Source organism: Microplitis mediator, chromosome 10 (genome assembly GCF_029852145.1).
Source record: "Microplitis mediator isolate UGA2020A chromosome 10, iyMicMedi2.1, whole genome shotgun sequence".
In the NCBI taxonomy this organism is placed as follows: Eukaryota; Metazoa; Arthropoda; class Insecta; order Hymenoptera; family Braconidae; genus Microplitis; species Microplitis mediator.
The window spans coordinates 4,798,745-4,820,697 of record NC_079978.1 but is presented as its reverse complement, the minus strand read 5'-3'; the positions used below and the strand labels follow the sequence as shown (position 1 = coordinate 4,820,697).

At 28.5% G+C, this 21,953-nt stretch overlaps 1 protein-coding gene across 1 annotated transcript; it reads right to left on the bottom strand.

The window, feature by feature from the left end:
- Window positions 1-452: 452 nt before the first annotated feature.
- LOC130676448 (glutathione S-transferase-like) lies at window positions 453-19,399 on the bottom strand. Its single transcript, XM_057482656.1, has 5 exons — window positions 19,237-19,399; window positions 6,815-6,983; window positions 5,955-6,122; window positions 4,168-4,310; window positions 453-4,084 (listed from the first exon to the last, which is right to left on the bottom strand). Exons 2-5 carry the CDS (start codon window positions 6,960-6,962, stop codon window positions 3,917-3,919), a joined length of 627 nt encoding a protein of 208 aa, XP_057338639.1. The 5' UTR covers window positions 6,963-6,983; window positions 19,237-19,399; the 3' UTR covers window positions 453-3,916.
- Between the last annotated feature and the right edge of the window lie 2,554 nt (window positions 19,400-21,953).

Below are 21,953 nucleotides of genomic sequence, written 5' to 3'. Positions count from 1 at the left end.
AGCCTCCATTCTACTCAGTTTTTTTTACTCTGGTTTAAATCTACTCAGTTATATCTTTACTCAGCTACAACTTTACCCACAGTTTTTTTTACTGAGGTTTAACTCTACTCAGGTATATCTTTACTCAGCTACAAATTTACTCACAGTTTTTTTTACTGAGGTTTAACTCTACTCAGGTATATCTTTACTCAGCTACAACTCTACTCACGTTTTTTTTTTACTGTGGTTTAACTCTATTCAGTTTTATCTTTATTCAGCTACAACTCTACTCACGTATTTTAGCCTATCAATAAAATAGCAATTCTTTGTGAGTAGAGTTGAAGCTGAGTAAAGACATAACTGAGTAGAGTTAAACCTCAGTAAAAAAAAAACGTGAGTAGAGTTGTAGCTGAGTAAAGATATACCTGAGTAGAGTTAAACCTCAGTAAAAAAAACTGTGAATAGAGTTGAGGCTGAGTAAAGTTGTGAGTGAGTAGAGTTGTACAGTCGAATTCCATTAACTCGGACATTAATCTACTAAGAAGCGGAAATTTCTTAGAATTTCCTAGTTAACGGATGCCCTTTCTCCCTTAAAAAGATCACTATACTGCATGCGCTCTTACATATACATGTATGGTGCAAATATAACCATATAAAGACACATACAAATGTATAGCATCGGGTGGGAGGCAGCGTAGCTCGTAGTGGGAGTCAAGATTGAGGGGAAGTTCCGAGATAATGGATTTCGACTGTAGCTACAGTTGGACCTCGTTATAAGACTATCATTCTGTCTTTTTTATAAACCACGTATCGCGATAGTTTGAGAGAGAAACTAATAGTCTAATAACGAGATCCTACTGTGCTTCCCTCGAGTAGAGTAGTTGTGAGTAGAATTGTGGCACTGCCATGTGAACGATCAGAAACAAAATTTCATAGAAAGACAACAAAATTTTATAGAAAATTTTCATAACTATTTTTACACCCGGTCCGACTGATCTCGTCCTGAGTACTTGCCAACAGTCGGTGGGTTTTCCACTCTAGAATAATCATTTTTACTCAATACTGATAAAAATACATGATATTAATAAACACTCATATTTGTTAGAATAAATATCATTATTATATTTTATTATTATTTTTTTTTTCAAGCAAATCAAAACATTACAATAACATTTATCGTTTTTCTTTGGTTTACTCGTATACAATAGTAATGATATGATACATTGACATTTATTTTTTTTTTTCTAGAGCCAACTATTTCATTTTTTATTAATTATTATTATTATTATTTCATTCATTATGAAACTTAACAAACAATTAAAATTCACACTTATAATATCGAATTTCTTAGCAGTTGCATGACAGTGATTGACTTTTACTTTTAATTTGATAAATAAATAAATATTTTGAAACAACACTTTCTAATTACAGTAAGCAATCATATTACTTTTTACTCTGTCAATTTTTCAGTTTTAAAAATAAATATTAATTTACAAATGACTAATCAATAGTCAATTGTTACATGAGCAATCAAAATAATTTAATTTATTAAATGCATTCAATTTGTTAATTCGTTAACGTTTGCACATTAATCATAAATATTTTTTTAATTATTATTTATTGTATTACCCTTTTTTGTTAATCATTTAATTAATTAATTAATTAATTAATTAATTAAATTACAACAATGCAACGCTTACACATTTCAACATCAATAATAGTAACATCTATACACTCAAACATATACACTCCAAGTATATATATAATTAATTATATATATATAATTAATTATATATGTACACAAAAAAAAATATTTTTTTGGCGCAAGAAATTTTTTGCATTTTTAATTGAAACCAAAAATTTTCTTGGGCGGGAAAAAATTTCTTCCACCAAATTCTTTTTTTGTGTATATATATTTTTATATATGTTTATTTATTTTTTATATATATTTATATATATGTCGTAGACACATCGCGAAATTAGACATTTTATGGACTGCAGACAGATCGTGTAACGATCATTCCGTTATACGAAGTGTCTACACAGTTGAAAAATTTGTGTTAAATTTAACACAAATCACATGTTCCAAACGGTCCACTAAATTTTTTGTGTTAATTTAACACATTGTACTTGTGTCAAACAATAACACAGACTTAAAACTTGTTGAGATCAGATAACACATTCAATTTTAGTTAAATTTACACTTGATGGTGTCAAATAATTAACACAAAATATTTAACCATTGATTGTTTATACACAAAAACACAAAATTTTCAGCTGTGCAGTAAAAAACGAATCGTCAAAGTGTAAAAAAAACGTCTGTTAAAATTCTGAGTGTTGAATTTGATCTTATCTTGTTTGAACTGTCGCAATCGATTGATTTTTTGACACACAAAAATGTTATTTTATTCGAAAGTAACACTTTTTATATGTTACCGTCAAATCAACACACAAAATATGTTAACAATAATGTCGACCATCACAAAAGAAATCTTGGAAAATTTTTATTTTTTAAGGTTTACGTGTCTAACTTTTTTTAACACACAACATGTTAAGGTAACATATAAATAAGTGTAAAACGTTCATTTTACACACGGTGGGTTTTGATTTTTAATCCTTTCTTACTGTGTAAAATTTTTAGGCATTTAATGAAATGCAACAGGGCCTTAGACAGATCGTGTAATGTTGTAGAATTACATGAAATGTCTGTTACTTAGACAGTTCGTGAAATGTCTAATGGCGGTATTGCCGATTGTGTAATATTTTCAAACAAGTCATATTTCGCGCTCAAGAACTCACACAGGTTCATGCTGCAAGACATTACACAATCAGCGATACCGCCATTAGACATTTCACGAAATGTCTAAGGCCCTGATGCACTTCATGAAATTCCTAAAAATTTTAGACACTTGGTGTAACGCAATGATCATTACACGATCTGTCTGCAGTTCGTGAAATGTATAGACAGTTCATGAAATGTCTAATTTCAGGATGTGTCTACGTCATACACATATATAATAGTGATAATTAATTTCTTTTTCTTTATTGGCTATCATCCCTATGTGGCCACGTGCCAATAATTGAATTTTCTTTTTCCCATAAATAAATATATATGTATAAAATTAATAAGTGACAAATTGTACTATTAGAATTTACAAAACCCCAACTCAAGCGATTGACGAATAAGAAAATTTAATATTTTAAAATGACTAGAAAAAAATGAGTAAAAAAAATGTACACCTGAGTTTGCCCTGAAAATGTTCAACATTTTCGGAGCTGATTTTCTTTTACAGGATTGTCCGCTTACAAAATAATATTTAAATACGACAAATAATTTATTGTACGCGTAATCAACAGACGGTTCAAAATCAAAAGACGCTTAATTCGACCTAACATACTTTTGAGAGAAGTCAAAATTACCCTGACGAAGCCAAAGTTACTGAGGTTTACGTATTTCATTTTATTTTATTTAATTAACAGGCGGTCTTACTTTTTTCTCTCTCACACCCAAGAGGGCGAACAATATTATCTTTCTTGCAGTTATACAGTAGTCCGAAACTGTGGCTGAGTTTTTGCCCTCAACAAACGAATATTATAAAAAAATTAAAGCGCACTTCGCTAAATTAGACAGTACTACATCAATGTGCGGTCTGTAGTTTGTATTTGGAGATTTTGTTTTCAGGAAAAACTCAGCCAAAAATATCTGACGACCCCTTGTTAAATAAATAAATTTTTTAATACTAAATAAGTACGTATATATTGAAATTTGTACGTCTATTTGATGATATAATTAATTTAATAAAAATAAATGGGTATATTTGAGCCAAGTACTTGCATATAAATAAAAATAAAATACAGCACTTGGCTCTTTGGAATATTGACTTGTTAATTTGAGTTGTGTTGTTTCCTGTACTCGTACTTCAGACGAGCGTTTACTTTAAAAGTCAGTTTGTGGTCGCTTCGCAAGCCACTCAACGATCTCCGGAATTTCGTGAACTCGTTGTTTTAATCCACGAAGACCTGGGTAATTATCCAATGCTGCTACGCCAAATATTTGCTCAAAATTCTCCAGAGCAACTGCCAAAACAAAGTCGGCCCATGTGGTCTAAAGTTTTTAAATTCAATTTTGAATATATCAAAAATTTCTTCAAATGTATGTTATAAATTATTATATTTTATTCAACTTACTGTTGAGCCAACGGCGAACCCGCCATTTTCAACAATTGTTTGCTCAAACTTGTTGAGATAAAAAGGTATTGTCTCTTTAAGAAGCTTGACCTTCTTTTCTTCTTTTTTTATAAAATCTTCTTCTGTTCTATACTGAAATATAACTGTTGAATAATATTTATTAGCATTCATATATATTTTTCTATCACTATAAAGTCAAATAAATGCCCGGAAAAATTTATGTTCAAAATTACTGTAATTATTAATGATTGCAACTCAGTTATTAATTTTAAAAGTTAAAGAATTTTTGTTTAAAAATTTATCGCCATTTGGAATGCCAGCGAGTTTTTTTTTTTTTTTTTACAGAGCACGTAAACTTCACTTTTGAGGGAAAGTTTTAAACAATCGTTAAAATTTAAGTGAAAAGTTTGACAGTAGGGATATTATACAATTATTGTAATACTTGGGATCAGTTATGGGAACATTTTATTTTAAATTTTAACGACTGTTTAAAACTTTTTGTCAAAGCTCGTACATAAAATTTAAAATCCAATTAAATTCTGAATACCAAAATCATATTTGTGAATTTAATAAAACAATTATGGAATTTCAATTATAGTTTTTTTTTTGTTCTATAGAATACGAGCGTAAATTTTGAAAATAAATTAAAAATCGTGTGACCTTGACAGGTCGGTTATAAAGCACAACCTCTCCGCTTCGCTTTCGAGGCGTGCAATTATTCTGTAAAAAATTAGCGGAGTGAACAAACATCAAATTTGGAGTGAATACGGACCCGACGACTTTGTATTTATTTACTCCCCTTAGAGTAAAATTCACTCCGAAAGGAAGTTTTTTTAAATTCCCGCCATGAAAATTGAAAATTTTCAAAAAAAGGAAGTTATTGGTTTCGATCCGATTTTTTTATATTGAAACTCCGATTCGGATTTAAATAAAATCCATCAATACTCCGAATTCACTCCCAATTTTTTACAGTATATTGTAACGAGTTTTAATTAATAAAAAGTAATTAACAAAGAGATATTTCGGTCAAAACTATTAATCATCTATTGGCATTTCGAATAAATATCGACAGTTAAATTAAATAAAAAAAAAACTTGGAACGATTGTAAAAATTTCAAGTGGATATATAATTTTTGAAGATAGTATAGATTCTATTAAAAATACGGTTGTATTTTACGCTTGGATAGCAGCCGGTCAATATATCCTTGACCAAAATATCCCCAATCACTAATTACTTTTATCGTGTTTCGGCTATAGACCCGTAGAAAAAAATAATTTATTATGAACTAGGTCAAAGTATATAAACTGTAATTTTCAAAAATTTTAAATCAACATCTAAATTGACTTCCTTAAATCGATTGAGAGACTCACGTAGTAGATCTCGTTTAAATTAACAGTATAAAAATTTTTCTTTATTGCATTTCGAAAGCTCTTTTAGATGTAAAATTTAAAATTATAATTTGATAATTTGACCTTTTGATCTTCGTCTGCATAAATCTACACAGGTCATTACTTTAAATTATTTTTTCCTGTTAAGCTTTTGAGGTAAAAAGTGACCTCACAACTGCTAGTTTTATAATAATTTTATAAACGAGATTTATTATTTTTTGTGTGAGCTTTTAATACCAAGTCATTTAAAAAAAAAAGTCTCGCAAACATTTTAGTATGTGAATAAAAATAAAACTAATAATGATAAAATTTATTGATGAGGATAAAATTTGATAGTGTTATATTTTTAGCTTAGAGTATTTATATACGGGTGGTGTATTGATTTTTAGGCTAATTACCTAACTTAAGATCCCCAAGAGTATCAACGAGTACATCGCAAAGCATTGACTCCCACTCGTTTTGACCTGCAAGTCCGTATTTACGGGCGAGAAATCTTCCCACTGCATTGCTTTGGGCTATTGGTTTTCCGTCAATCTCCAGCACCGGCAGCATTCCATACGGCATTGCTACACCACAATGTCACTTATTATAAATAGACAAACTATTTTTTTCCTGTTTTGTGAAGATTAAAAAAAAATTTTCCTTTTTTTATAAACCCACGTGTAAAAAAAAAAATTTCCTGCAAATACTAAGTAGCTTTTTATTTCAAAGCTTCAGTGGCATTTTTCCATAATACTCTTGTGGAGATTTTTTTAAATCTTTAATCTCGAGTAAAAAAATTTATATCAGAGTAGTAAAATAAAAAAAAATAAAAATTACTATAAAAATTTAAATAATAAAAAAGTGCAATAAAATTCAAGTGATAAATTTGCATAATAAATTTTCTATTTACTCTTGAACAAAATGTAAAATAAAATTGAACTGGTTTTGAATTTAAATAGAAAAATCAAGTTCCTTGAAATTAAAAAAAAATTTCCGGCCCTGATATTTTTAATAAAAAATCTTTTAAGCTCTCAAGTGAAAAAAGAAAACTTTAGCTCCCTAAAACTCAAGCGGAAGAAATTTTTTTTTTTATTTAACTTGAGTATGAAAAAAAGTTTTAAAAGTTTAAGAATTTTTTAATACCGAAACTTGAAGCGAACTAAAAAAAAATTATTTATTGCACTTTCCGGTCGGATGTTAAAGCTGTCAAGGATTTATACAAGCATGAAATTAAAAGTGTCAGTTTGTATTTATTTAGGATAAAATAAGATCTTACATCTCTTGACTTCTGGCCAACGTTCCTTCGGGACTCGTTCATCGATGTAATCTACACCGGCGTGTGCAAAAATGTAACGAATGTGCTCAGCTCTTCCTCGAGAATTGAAGTAAATTAACTTATAGCTCGGCTTCTGCTCTTCCGACATCCTGTTAAATTCTCTGGTTAACTAAACATATAAGTACATTATCTTGTAATTTTCTTTTCTTTCCATTTATTCATTAACATAAAAAAAAAGTTACCTCATAAATAAACTTAGACATGCATTTTTTTTTCACATGTGACGCAAGTCAACATATAAAAAAAATTCCAATAGCATTCGCGATGCGAAACTTTTAAATTAAAAATAGTGTAGAACTTTGAGTAAAACTTTAGAGAATTTAAAAATAAACATTTTATTTCAAATTTAATTTCTTAAATATTTGTAAAAATTTTTACTTGTTTTCAAGTGTACACTTTTTTTTCTACAAACGTCAAAATTAATAATCGCTATAATTTTGTGGAAAGAGAAAAATTTTTGAAAATTATGAAGATAAAAATGTTTGATTTTTTGAAACCAGTACTTGTGGTCGAGTAGATAACACTCTTGACTTCAAACTCAAGTACTGGCCGGGCTCAGATTCGAATCCCATAGAGAGCAAATGAATTATTTTTCACAAGTTGATATGATGCATTGACCTGTGGGATTCATTCCATATATTCGCCACCTATCTGCAATCTCGCTCACTAGAGACACTTCGTGATTGCAAAAAAAATATGGAAACAGAAATGGGAACAATAGCTAATAATGAGATATATGGAATGGAAAAAGAAAATGATGACCAGGAAACCATAGTCCGACAAAGTTTAGAGTAGTTTGTTAGAAATATATAGAAAAATATTTACCCACAGAAAATAGGGACTTTAAATTGCTTGCAACATAACCTAAAAACTATGGAATGTAAAACATGTAAAGAATAAAAACTGTAGAAAACGGAAGTTACATAGTTAAGATTGCAACAATTAAAATTCAAAATTTATTTGATTTTTGGAATTTTTTTAAATTTTACTCTGAATTCTTCACTGCCTCAAATTTAAAATTTCAAAGTTCCGAACACTGGAAATTATTATAAAAATAATTTTGTTTCTACATGTGCACGTGACATTTAAGTAAAAATAAATTAGACAGTAAGATTAAACGGATTAAATTTCATTGATAATAATAGTAATAGTGATAGTAATAAATTAAAGTTTCCAAGAAAAGTCTTGTGAATTATTAAGCCAACGATGTCGTAATATTTTAACACAATCAACGAGAACAATCGGGTATTTTCTATTTCTCAAAGTAAACCCAACGTACGTTTTGTCTACTATTCTACTAGTTCTACTCATGCTAGTTTACTAGTCTAATTCGCCAGAAATCTTTATCTTAGTCTTGTGCGATTCTTGTTGGCTGATAAATCCACTGAGACGCTAACACGCAACCCGATCATTAGTTTCTCTGAATAAACTATTTTGATAATCAAATAATAAAAATTTCATGTTGATGTAAAAAATATTTATTTGTTTTAGTTTTAATGAACATTTTTTTAAAAATAAATATTTGAACAGAAGTAAAGTCCTGTTATTAAGAAAAAAAATCAGGAAATATAAATTGAGACCACGTCATATTGTTTCGAAAATACACATTTTAAAAAGCCCGCGCTTAATCGCACAGCTGATCAGCGTCAGAACGTAACAGTCTTACGGAAAAAGTCACAACTTCCGTAACGATCAATTTTTGGTAGAAGATTTTTAAACGGCCCCGTCTTACCCCACATCACTATCGGTATTAATTAATAATTATTTTCATTTTGATAATTGATTGTAATTTCTACTTATTAAAAAGTGTAAGCATAAGTGCACTGCTTGACCTGAAATCATTAGACTAATAGACAACAGCTCAATTCAGTATTTTAATTAACGAAAATATATGATCATGGATATCAATTTCTTTGATACCAATAATTATTCACTACAACCTGTCTCAGTAATAATGAGTAAATTAATTGCACAGATGAATTAAAGCTTAAGCATCTTTAATTATTTAATATAAATTCAAAAATATTTAAAAAAAAAAATCAAACTGTCAAAAAATGATTCAAATATTTTTCAACTTTACCAAAATCATAATTAATTAAACAATATCTTTATTAAAGCAAAGAACCAGATTAAAACTAAACGTCTTACTCCAAAAAAAATTAGATTCAAGTATATGCATTTACTTAATGAATATTTAAATTCAATTGAGTAAAAATTTTTTAGCGCCAAATGTATATTTTTTAAATTTTTACTTGGTTAAATGAACAACGCTATTAAATTTGTTTATAACAGCAAACGCGATGAACACATCACGCCGTTCCGGCGTTCATTAAACTGGTTGCATATAAAGTCACGAAGATTGTACTTCCTAGCCTGTTACTTCTACAAGTTACTCGACTCAGGACAGCCGAAATACGTGAGGGAGATGTTCATCGAAGAAGATCCAAGCATTAGATGGTCAGATAGAATAGCCGAAAAACAAAATAATGTCACCTTCGATACCAAATTTTGCCACAATCAGCTATGAACATTCTTTTGTTGTATCAGTTATCCGTCGGTGGAAAAATCTGCCAACTGAAGTCCTAAATTCGCAGAGCTTACTCTCTAAACATGAATAAGTGAAATAAGTGAATATTAACTAATTCTGAGTGCCAACCGAACCACTTTTTGAAATTAGTGGTTCGGTTTGCACTTGGAATAGTCACTTATTTTCATTTATTCATGTTTAGAGAGTAGAAGGCTTCAAAAATAAAATGTTTTAATATCCCTGGTGGAAATTTTTCGGACTTTTCTTTGAATAACTCTGAAAAAGTCTTTAGAACTTTAGAACTGAGTTTTTCAGAAAAAATTTCTAAAAATTTCCACCAGGGATTTGCTTGAACTAGAGCTAAAAGATCGTTAACTCTTATTATCTTTTAAACGTTTCTTTCAAACTGTGCTGGTTATAACAAATTAAAGTCAAACATATCAAATTGTTCTTTTATAATCTAAAACATTTTAGTTGTTTGATTATCAAATAATTATTAAATCTTTAATTATGTATATGATTTATTGTTCACCGAAACGTGATACTATGTTATGTAAAATATTTTTGTATACACCTTGCCATTCGGCATTTGCCTTGGCATATATTTCCAAATAAATAAAATAAATAAATAAAATTTAAATTTATTCAATAAAATCCTTCATTGCTCTATACTACATCAATAACATATTTACTTGCAACTGAAGATTATTTTTCTCGGTATACTTTGCTTTGATCTTCTTTTTATTTGACGTTAATATCCTTCATATAAATATAATCTTTTTCCTTTCAATGTTTAATTATCTTTTATATAGACTTTTATTTAAATTCAGTTTAAAATTTGAAAGACATTTATTTTATTCGGTACTTCAACACTAAAATGTATATGGAATTGTGGGAAACTAAAATGTATTTTAAAAGTAATTAAAATTAAATTTTAAAAAGTAAGAAATATAATTTAAATGAGGTCACAAAGTCACTTGTTTCTTAACTTAAATTTCTGCTTCTCAACTTTACTACATATATAACTATTTGAATACGAATGACAATGACAAGGTGACGCACATGTCAAAGAAATGAACTCGAGGATACTGTCCTTGGACTTTTATTTGTTGTAATGCAGAAAATAAAAAAAAATTATTTATAGATATATACAGATGTTTCATCTACTTTACTTTTCTTTATACTTTGCTTTGCTTGGTATTCGGGTATTCTTACAATACAAAAGAGTCTACTCAGTGACTATGACTTGCTTCAAGTCTACTTCTCTCTTCATATTTATATCAAACCCATTCTCAATGATAAGAAGAAATATCGTGTAAAAGTTTAAGTATACGTTACATGTACAATTTATTTCTAAGGAGAGATTACTTTTTAAGTAAAATTAAAATTTATGAAAACAAAAAGTAAACGATGATTAAGAAAGTTAATTAAAATGTATATGAAATCTTAGTAATGAATAAATTATTTGTAAGAGATGAAAACTTCGTAGTCGTTGAATTTTAATTAAAATAATGTTCCTACGAAAATTCTTTTTTAATTATCGTTAATTAATTTATATTGATATTTAGTCATTTTAATAAATTATTGATCACGGTTTTTTTTTATTTTAATATAAAGGGAATAATTAGTCACATAGAAAAAAAATAGGCGCTGCAAGAGGACAAGATCCTGTGGAAGCAACAAGATTTTTATGTTACAGTAACCGTTTTCCTGTTGTTTCCGCAGGATAAATCTTGTTGCAGCAACAGGATTTAGTTCTGTTTCAGTACCTATTTTTTTCCGTGTAAAGTTATAGGGGAGAAGGGGGGCAAAGTGGACCCTTAAGGAAAATAATTATAATATCATTCATTTTTTTTACACGTTTACTTCTTTTTAGACCCTTGATCCTTTTTTTCACTTCATTATACTGTGTCCATTAAAATTGAAAAATCGAAAATTAGGGGCAAAGTGGACCCTCCAAAAAATTTCGGATTTGATATTTTTTATTCTTTACACGTGTGATATTTGCAAATAACTATAAAACAATTGTATTTTAATAACATAAAAGTCATTTTAATAGTCTGCTGCTATCTAACTTTAAAACGTAATTTTGTTATCTTTAATTTTTTTAATAAATTATATTTAATGAACAGTTTTGGTAATCTATTTTAGCCCTCATTATATAAGAGATTACGATAAGCTTATGATCCGTCCGAATTTAGTGGCGTATAGAAAACTTTGAGGGGCCCACTTTGCCCCCTCCTCCCCTAATAATTTATTTTATAGATATTGGGGTAGTTCTTGAATTTTTTAATTCTGGCGGTCTTCTGAAATACCTAGATTGCTATCACTGTAAAATGTAACTGTATTCATGAATATTAAAATTTAAGAAATCCTGAGCTATCTTGAAAAATTATTTATTCAAATTCAAATTTATTGAATCTGTTTATTTTGACAAACATTGACATATGTCGCGATAAAAAGAAAAATTGTACAAATTATATTTACACATATCATATACATGAATATATATAAAAATAAAATCGGGCAAAATATAGAATAGAAAAACTTTTATAGAAACAATCGTTCTTTAAAAATATCATTTAAAAAAAAATTAATTTTATATATATAGTGTTCCCATTTTGCAAAATTTTCTCTGTATATATATATAAATATATATATTAACTAGCACTATTATATGACACCTGTATCTTTATATTGCAAAGATACAATAGAAGTAATTGAATATTGCTGTAGAGTAAATGATCGACTAGAAAAAGGCTGTTACTAGTGATAACAATGCCAAGTAAAATTTACAATACACAAGATGTATTTTTTAAAAGTTGAAATAAAAGGTGTTGAGTGGTAATGGTGGTGATAAAAGATACAATAACAAGAGAATGAGGTATTATTTTATAGCATCTCTAGTTTCTTATAATGAGTGTCACTACGTCATTAGACATTTTTAAGAGACTTTATTTCTATTTATATTTTTTTTCTTCATTTTCCATTAATTAAAAAGTAACTTTACACTTGTGAATGTTTTTTAAGGTCAAAAATTATAATCTCAAAAATAAATCTACTTAATGTTGATGAACAAACAATTTTGTATAAAAAAAAAAAATTAATAAAAATCAAATGGATGTTTTTTTATGAAATGAAAAATAGAAAAAAAATAAAACGATTGTGTAGTTTCTTCTTTTTTTTTATTTATGAGGACGAACGTGGTGAAGTGAAATTCAATTTGACTGCGAATACCCACGTTGATAGGAAATATATAGATTGTATATATATATGATTTGGTATCAGTCGTGTATTGATGATGGTATCCTCTCGCATCTACAGGATATTGCGGAAGATCAAAAGGATTGAGAAAAATAAAAATACTAAAAAATATAAAGATAAAAAAAAAAATAAATAAATGTAAGGAAAGTCATGAAAGAGCATCGAATATAAAAAGTACGATGTGCAATAGAATGAAACTGTAACGAAAGCCCGGTTGAAAAAAAAAAAAAGTTTTCTTGCTTATAACTGCGGTGATATTAAAATTACCGGGAAATCAAGTTGTATAAAACGTTAGCTAAAATTATAACGCAATATCTGAAATGAAATTTTCCTTTTCCTTTTCAAAATAATATGTGTATATATAGTTACTTTTTTTATAATGATGTTCATTAATTTAAACAAGCTAAATTCAAACAGAGATAATTTAAATAAGCTAACAAACCGTACGGATTGTTTTAATTAACAACTTTTCTGAATAAACTTTGTCTTTTTTTTTGACATACGTATTTTACAAGTGCATTTCTCTGCATACTTATTTCTATGTAATTTATTTACTCAGTTAAATTTATAAAATAATTAGTATACTTTAAAGTTTATTCGTTTAAATTATTTAATTATTTTTAATAAAAAGAAATTTGTTTACTTTTTAATTACAATTTATAACCTGTAATATCATAAATTTTATTAATTAACCAATATATTAATTATTAACCAACTGCCCCTGTAGCAATAAACTGATTATTAATTTAATAATTAATTAATCAATTATTAGCTTTTTTTTTACCCATGAATTTTAAAGTAAAAAAAACTCGTCGGCAATAAGTTGATGGAATCTTTATTCAAATTACGCAATCGCTATTCTTTGGTCGACAATTTTTTTAAAGAAAAAATAACAAAAAAAAAAGAAACTAAAATAACGGATTATTAAATTACTAGTACTTCCAACGAATTTGCATTAATCGTATTAAATGTACAGTAGAATAAAAGAGAGTCCATAAAAGAGAATAATTAAATGACGAAAAAATATATATTTTTAGGTAAGCGGTAGATTTTTTATTGTTTTATCTTTATGTACATAGCAACAGTCTATTTTAAAATTTGCCAAGTCCTTGGTCGTTAAAAGGTAAAAAAATAAGTGAGCTTGCAGGATTTCGCGAGCAATCACTCTAATTGCAATTATTTCGATGGTAGCAGGTTTTAGTGAAGTAGATAAATTATAAGGTTCTTTGTGTTACAATGGGATTATTAGTCTTAGTATTGTTATATAACCATTTAGATATTATTCGCTATTGTTTAGGTAGAATGGATTAATTAATGGAGCATTTATGGTGACGCACACAAGTGCAAATCATTCAAAGAGATTGATTCCCTGGCAACATAGGATGCGCTGGGTTCACATCATATCTACACTGATGCACTATAAACCCAACTATATATATATATATATATAAATGATGATAATAATAATCATGGTAGTAATGCTGTTGGCAATGTCATCATCAGATACTAACTGTAGTAGCGTTTATATCTTCACTCTGTTGTGTTTTACAATATGGTTATTATGGTTGTAGTTATAGCGCAAATTGGGCTACATCTGATTATTAAAGCTGTTAGTGGTATTAAATTTTTAAGCTGCAATGTTTTTTTTCTACTCGAAAATATTAACGGAGAAATTAATTAGTATTATACGCTGAGAAAAAAATGCTTACTATCACTATCTTGCACGGAAAAAAATTTTTTGTACACAAGATAAGATAACTTACGGTAACAAAATTTTGCCTTAATATACGGATAACGAAGCATTCGTTGGGATTACAATGTTTTTGTAATGCTTGCAAATTCTTCGTTGGGCTAAGCAATGGTTTGTAACTGTAACAAAACTGGTGTGTTCCAATAAAAAAACTGATTTGTTAAAGTAACAGAATGAATTTGTAACAAAAATTTTTGTAATCATAAGCTAAGATTACTAGGACGGATTTTTGCAATAACGTCTTAACTTATAAGGTTAGTTAAGACTTTATTGCAAAAATCCGTCCACTTATGGTAGCAAATGCCGGCTTTAAAATACGACGATATTATTATAATAAACATCATGTGTTCTTATAACAAATCAACTTCTTGATTACGACACAAATTCATTTGTTACTATAACAAATTGGTTTGTTACCGTAAGCTAATCATGTTTGTTATTATAACAAAATCTTTCGTTGTCCCGTCTTTTGTTATCAGGACGAAATTCGTTTTTTCCGTGTGCAATAGGGAATGATTACCACCTGTATGTGATAATCATTATCATGCTTTTATGTTAACTATTCGTTTCTCGTATAGTAATATTTACTATTGCCGATACCCGGGTCAAAAATAAAACTTGATTTAGGCTCGCTTCGCCTTATTTTCTTTTGAAGTTATCGATTTGCCGACGATTTTTTGATAAGATCTCGACTTTTTCGACTTAAATTTAATTTTTTTCAACTTTTTGAACTTTTTTCATCTTAGTTTCAACTTGTTCGCCTTTACTTTGAGCACGATAGTCATTCACATTACTTCTGACTTGCTAAACCAAGTAAAAAAAAAGTCATTTATTCGCCTTACTTTCGCCTTAATATATAAAAATTATTTCACCTTAGTTCTGACTCTTTCGACTTATAATTTAAGCCGAATAAGTCTACATCAAGTCAGTTTCGACTCGATTTAGACTTTTTCGCCTTACATTCTAAGTCGAATAAGTCTAAACCAAGTCAATTTCGACTTGATCTTAACTTTTTCGTCTTAAAATTTAAGTCGAATAAGTCTAAATCAAGTCAATTTCGACTTGATTGCAACTTTTTCGTCTTAAATCGTGACTAAGTAAGCCAGTTAAGTCTAAATCAAGGCGAAAACTTAATATATTTCATACCTCCGTAAAAAAAGTCGAGTTTGTCGTGTGAAAAACGGCTCCAAATTTCGACTTGGTAAACCAACTCTAAATCAAGTTTTATTTTTGACCCGGGTAGTAATAGTTACCATTCAGATAATAATATTTCTTATGCCTGAAAAATTTTTAAATTTTGCCTTCTGAGATAGTAATGATTACCATCGCGAATAAGAATAGTTACCATCTCCCATAATAATAGTTACCATCTATATAGTAATATTTCTTATATCCCGTGTAAAAAAATGATTGTTCATAATGACTTTATACATAAATTTCATCTCGAGACTCAGATCGTGATACAAATATGACTTTCATCATGAATTTGTATCATCAACTTTAATCACGTCAAAGTTATGACAGTAAAATTTAAATCCAAATGATCCAAAGTTCATTCACTAAATTAATTTTACAATCTAAACTGATTTGCGTAAATTAAGTGCTTGATAGAAGAAGTTTATTGGTAATTTCTGAATCGATAAATTTGACAAAAGATTTAATTCAGTAAAAAAATCAGTTAAGTTTCAATCGAAGTCATTCCAAGTCCAATTCAAAGACGTAAATTCATGATGAAAGTTATATTTGTGTCACGATCTGAGTTTCGTCATGAAATTCAGATCTTAATTCATTATGAACGAAAATTTTTTTTACACGGGATCTGAAAAATTTTTTTAATTTACCTTCTAAGATAGTAATGATTACCATCATGAATAAGAATAGTTACCATCTCCAATAGGAAAAGTTAACATAAAAGAATGAAAATCATTAAAATGTAAAGATGGGAATAGTTACTTCGTTAATATGGCAAGTATTACCAGTTTTTTTTCAGCGTGTATCAGTAACGATATTAATTTTCAGTTAAAATGAAAATAATTTAATTAAAATTTAAATTCCCTAAATTTTTTATGAAATTCTTTATTCAGAAAAATAATGAAATATGTAAACTTTAACCAATTTTCCAGTAATTTTATTGTTGGCTGATCAACAGTCAAATATTTACGAAAATTATTTGCATAATAGCGGAAAAATAGTTCTCGTTTTCGAATTAAAAAAAAAAAGAAGTATTCTTTTCATCATTTTTTAAAAATTTGAGATGAAATTTTTCAGAAAATCCGATACGAATTTTTCAGTGAGGCAGCTGTCAAAGCCTATAAAGATTTTCCATAAGACTGCAAGACTATTTATTGTAAAAGCCGATTTGACTCGAATGGAAAGAAAATTATTGTGAAATATCCGTTTTCATGTAAATTACAGGGCTTACACTTGACAAAACAAAGTATTAAATTTCAAGTTTTTCTTCTATGAAAAATACTTTTTACGTAACAATCTCTTTTAAATTTTTCCAGCTCATTTTGGTCAAAATTAGTTCCGATAAAAATCTTAATCATAATAAAATCCTAAATTTCTCAAACTTTTAAATAAAAAAAAAATTACTAATAGAATGACAATTTCCGATAATTTTTCATACGCCCTTAATGATGTTACTTTTTAATTTAAATCATCGAGTCCAGTATCTGCAATAACGACACTCATTGAGAACATTATCGAATTAGAAACCTATTCGTTCTAGAAGAACCTCCATCAGTGACGATTTTCAAGGCTACAAGTTGACTAAAAAAAAAATCTTTACCCCCGAAATCATTTATTTTTTAAAATTTTCCTCTAAAGTTCGTTCGACCCAAAAATAAAATAAATTGACAATTCAGAACAAACTCTAAAAAAAAATTAATTCATAATTGAAAAAGTTTGACTTTGAAACCAGAGTGACCTTAATAAAAAAAAGCCATGTAAAGTGCTATCGATTAAGACTTAAATACACAGTAATGATTTAATAATAAAAATTTATGACATGTGATTGTCTAAAATATAAACCGAGAGTAACTTTTAAATAAGTAATAGTCAGCTATTCTAGAGCATTGAGGTGGTTGAACTAGTGCCGTAGACGCCTAGGGTTTTCACTGAAAATCAATGTTTTAATATGTATACATGAACATTTTAAATTTATATAGTTCAATTATTTCAATTGGAAACAATGATTTATTAATATCCCGTAGCAGTGAGTTTATTTAAAATAAAAGTATATTTTCCATTTTGCTCATTATTTATTTATAAATAAATATTTATTTTTCATATCTCCGGTATTTAATTTAGAATTCTTTATTCATTCTGTCGTCATGCTTAAATTCATCAATACAGAGTGAGGCTATGAAAGATTGATGGCGTATTGATTATATATTTTTTTTTGGACGCAAGGGCGTGAAAATATAAAAAAATGGGGGTGACTCGGATTAATTATTTATACCGTTGAATATATGAGTAGTGACGTAAATTGTTTACTACACTGTAAAAAATTCGGAGTAATTACGGATTTTATTTCAATCCGGATTCACTTGGAGTTTCGGAGTTTAAAAAAAAATCACTTCGTATACGGAGTAAATAGGGAGTTTGTTTTTTTAGATGAGTGATTTCGGAGTGATCTGGATTTTATTTAAATCTGAATTCACTCCGGTTCGGAGTTAATATCAAAATAAATTCCCTTCGGAGTAAATTTCACTCCCAAGAGATTAAATAAATAAACAATCCTCTGCATTCACTCCGGATTTACTCCATGTTTACTCTGCAAACGTTTTACAGTGCAGAGAAAATAAATGATAATAAAAATAAAAAATAAAACACGGCTTAGAAAAATGACTCATTAAACTCGCCGACGGTAAAAATCCCTCAAGATAATTCGCTTATAAAATTTATTATTCATCTCGAAATTATTTTCCTACTTCAGACTAAAAAAAAATTCAAATAAAAAAAAATTCAAATTTTATTTCACTTCATTTTCAATTCAATTAACGCTCAGATTTTTTTTCATGAATTAAAAAGTGTTTCAATTTTTTTTCTCGTTTTTAATTATCTAACATAAATGGAGAATTTAAATTGTGGGCTTGAATAAAATTAAAAACGAATTCGCTTTTGAATATAAATTCAAAAGTAAAAAATAATTATGATAAAATGTTATGAAAAATTAGCGCGGGCTTAGTAAGTGGAATGTGTCACTCATGTTGATTACGAGGAACCATGAATAATTGTTGTTGTTAGAATAATAATAACAATAATGATTATAATAAATCACCCACGAGTTTTTTATTTATCATCATCCACAATTGAAATTAATTTTCTTGGTTAGTGGACGGGATTGCGCTCGCACACGACACAACATAACAATATAATAGTTGCTTAATAAATATCCCTAATGGTTCATTAGATTTATTTGGCCATCGCTCCAAGTGCCACGAGGTCACTTGGCTTGAAGGTCATAAAAAAAAATTGTAAGAAAAAAAAATAAACTAATTATTTGATATTTATAAAAGTCAAAACCAATAAAAAAACTTATTTTTTCTACCATCCTTCAAATAATTTCATTCAACGAAAAAAAAAAAATAACAAATCTTCTAATGTAAGTCGGAGTGTAGAAACTCAATCAAGTAAAGTAAATTGAGTTAATGTCAGTATAAATAATTTTATCTCAAGCGAAATTTGATTTTTCCGAATAAAACTTATCGTCGAGCGATGAACGTAAATTTGATAATTAAAGTGTTAAAATTTTATGTAAATGATAAATGATTGTTGGAAAATTTTTATGTAAAGATAAAAACACGAGGAACTTACTCAGAGGGTTGATAAGAACGGAAGTAAGCAAGTTTGACGTTGGATAGACACTCGAGCGAACGAAGCTCGGTAGAAACTGAACGTTAAACTCGTATGAGTCGATCCAGAGGAGGTTTAGTTCGCTTCGTCGTTCCTTCAACTCCACTTGCGCTCCTCTCTCACTCACAATTCGACCTACCTATGCTGGTGTACGCCGTTAAAACGTGCCGCCGCGCAACCTCACTAAAATTTATGACGTACCTAGTAGGGTGGCCAGGACGCCCGGCGTCGTCAAACGCGTTTACACTTGCCCACCGTCGTAATATCACACTACACAACTACGCTCATCTACAGTTTACAGATTTATCTTTTTACACCCTCATCGCTTTATAATAACGTTCAAAACATACCGATAATTATTTTATTGTTTCATTTATTCCCGTCGACACTCTCTAAACATGAATAAGTGAAATAGGTGAATATTCACTAATTCTGAGTGCCAACCGAACCACTTTTTGAAATTAGTGGTTCGGCTTGCACTCGGAATTAGTGAATATTCACTTATTTTCACTAATTCATGTTTAGAGGGCATAGTCATTTATTTTTTACATACATAAGTCTTTACATATCTGCACACAAACATAATTAAAACATAATCATCACAGCGTTTAAATATTCCCGGGTCAAAAAAGTAACTTGATTTTGGCGTAATTTTGAAAATTGAAAATAAAGCGAGACAAAAGCAAGTCAAGTTTCATTCTTTTTTTGAATAAATAAAAAACATATTTTAAGATATGAAAACACATTTGGTTTTGACTGTTGTCTTACTTAGTACCGATTTACGACAATTAAGTCAAATTAAAGTCACGTTGTCTTGGATTTGACTTTAATGACTTAAATTTGAGTCAACTACACGGAAAGAAATTTTTTTTAAAAATTACCGTTAAATTCACTGTAATCGTGGGACATAATACGGCGCTTTTATTTATTACCATTTTTGAAATAAAAATTACGAAAAAATTTATTTATTTCGTGGTAGTCTTCATAAAATTTACCAAAAACGGAATAAAATTTACAGTAGACTACGGTAAAATTTGTTGAAAAAAAGTTAAAAATTATCTCACTTACTGACGAATGATTTACGTACCGATTTACGCGAACTAAGTCAAATTAAAGTCACGTTCTCTTGGATTTGGCTTAGTTGACTTAAGTCAAATCCAAGTGAACGTGACTTTAATTCGACTTAGTTGACTTAAGAGGATATGCCATCTATTCTCTTTATCACACACATGTGAACAAACGAAACGGTCCGTGTTGCACTTACATTAGCAAATGGAAATTTAAAATGAGCCATTCTCAGATATAAACTGGAATTTCCGAACGAGAAGAATTTCATTCGATAAATAATAACTTTACGCATCGAATGAAATATTTTATTTAATGATTTGGATATTTATCTATGAAAGCGGTTCATTTGAAAATCACCTATTTCACTCTCTTAAATTTTTAAGTTAAAAAAGTCATATTAAATTTGAAAAAAATAATTGGAGCCAAAATTAAGTTAAAAGAGTCAAAAAAATTATAGCACTCAAAATCAAGTTAATTAAATCAAAAGCAAGTCCAATAACCCGTACGCAAAAAGTATATATCCGTGTATATTCGGGCAAATCTGAATATATGCCGCATATATGAGACATATATTCAATTCTGCCTGTATATTTCCCGGATATATACTTTTTTCGTACGGGAAGTCAAAAAAATCAAAATCAAGTTATTTTTTTGACCCGGGCTAATTGTTTTAAATTCAGAAATAATATTACGATGAAAATTAAAAAGAAATTTTTAATATTCTGTCTGACTAAGATGGACTTTAATCACTGAAACAGTAAAGTTGAGTAAAACAATTTGAATATTTAATTTGACAGATGACAATTAAAGCAGTCAAGTCATGAGTCACGAACTGTGAGCCGGAAAACACGATAATAATTAAAGACGGATCTATTTAAAATAATATTTATAAAAATGTTATAAATAATTATTTGTAGTGAGTATGTATGAATTAATGATACATTTTAAAATATAAATGGTAATTTTACAAGATCCGTATGTCAGTCACGCATATCCGGGTCTGTTGATGTTGCTCTGGAAATCACAGTTCAGGATTTCCTTGTAACACTATCGTAGATTATTTTGTATTAGCGATAGCGAACAGGAGACGAGGACACATAAAATATTATGCCGTTAATTGACCAAGCCAGAGCCAGTTAGTTTCATTATGTTCCCTCTATCTTCGTGAGTTTCACACAATAGAATTCAGCCTCTTTCTTCTCCGCCTTCTCCTCTTCTAGCTTCTTCATCTCATTATCTAAACTAATACATTACTACCACCCGTTTATAAATACTACGCCATCTCTTATTGGTAATCCCACTTAATAATATCATACACTATTTATTTACATCTAAAGTAACGACATTTTTATTTTTAATGCTTTCATTCAAATTATTTACTTACCGTCGAATTAAAAGAATTGAAATTCAAAAAGCAATTACTCAAATTATTTTTTATTTTTCATTTAAAAGTATTTTTATAAACAGTTATTTGTCTATTTATTTATTTTGTTAGAATTTATTAGAGACAATGAATAGAAAAAATTAACAAGGACTTGGTCAAGGTCAAAAAAATTCAATGACTCAGTTGAATAGATTAATGATAATAATTAGAAGCGATAATTTATTAT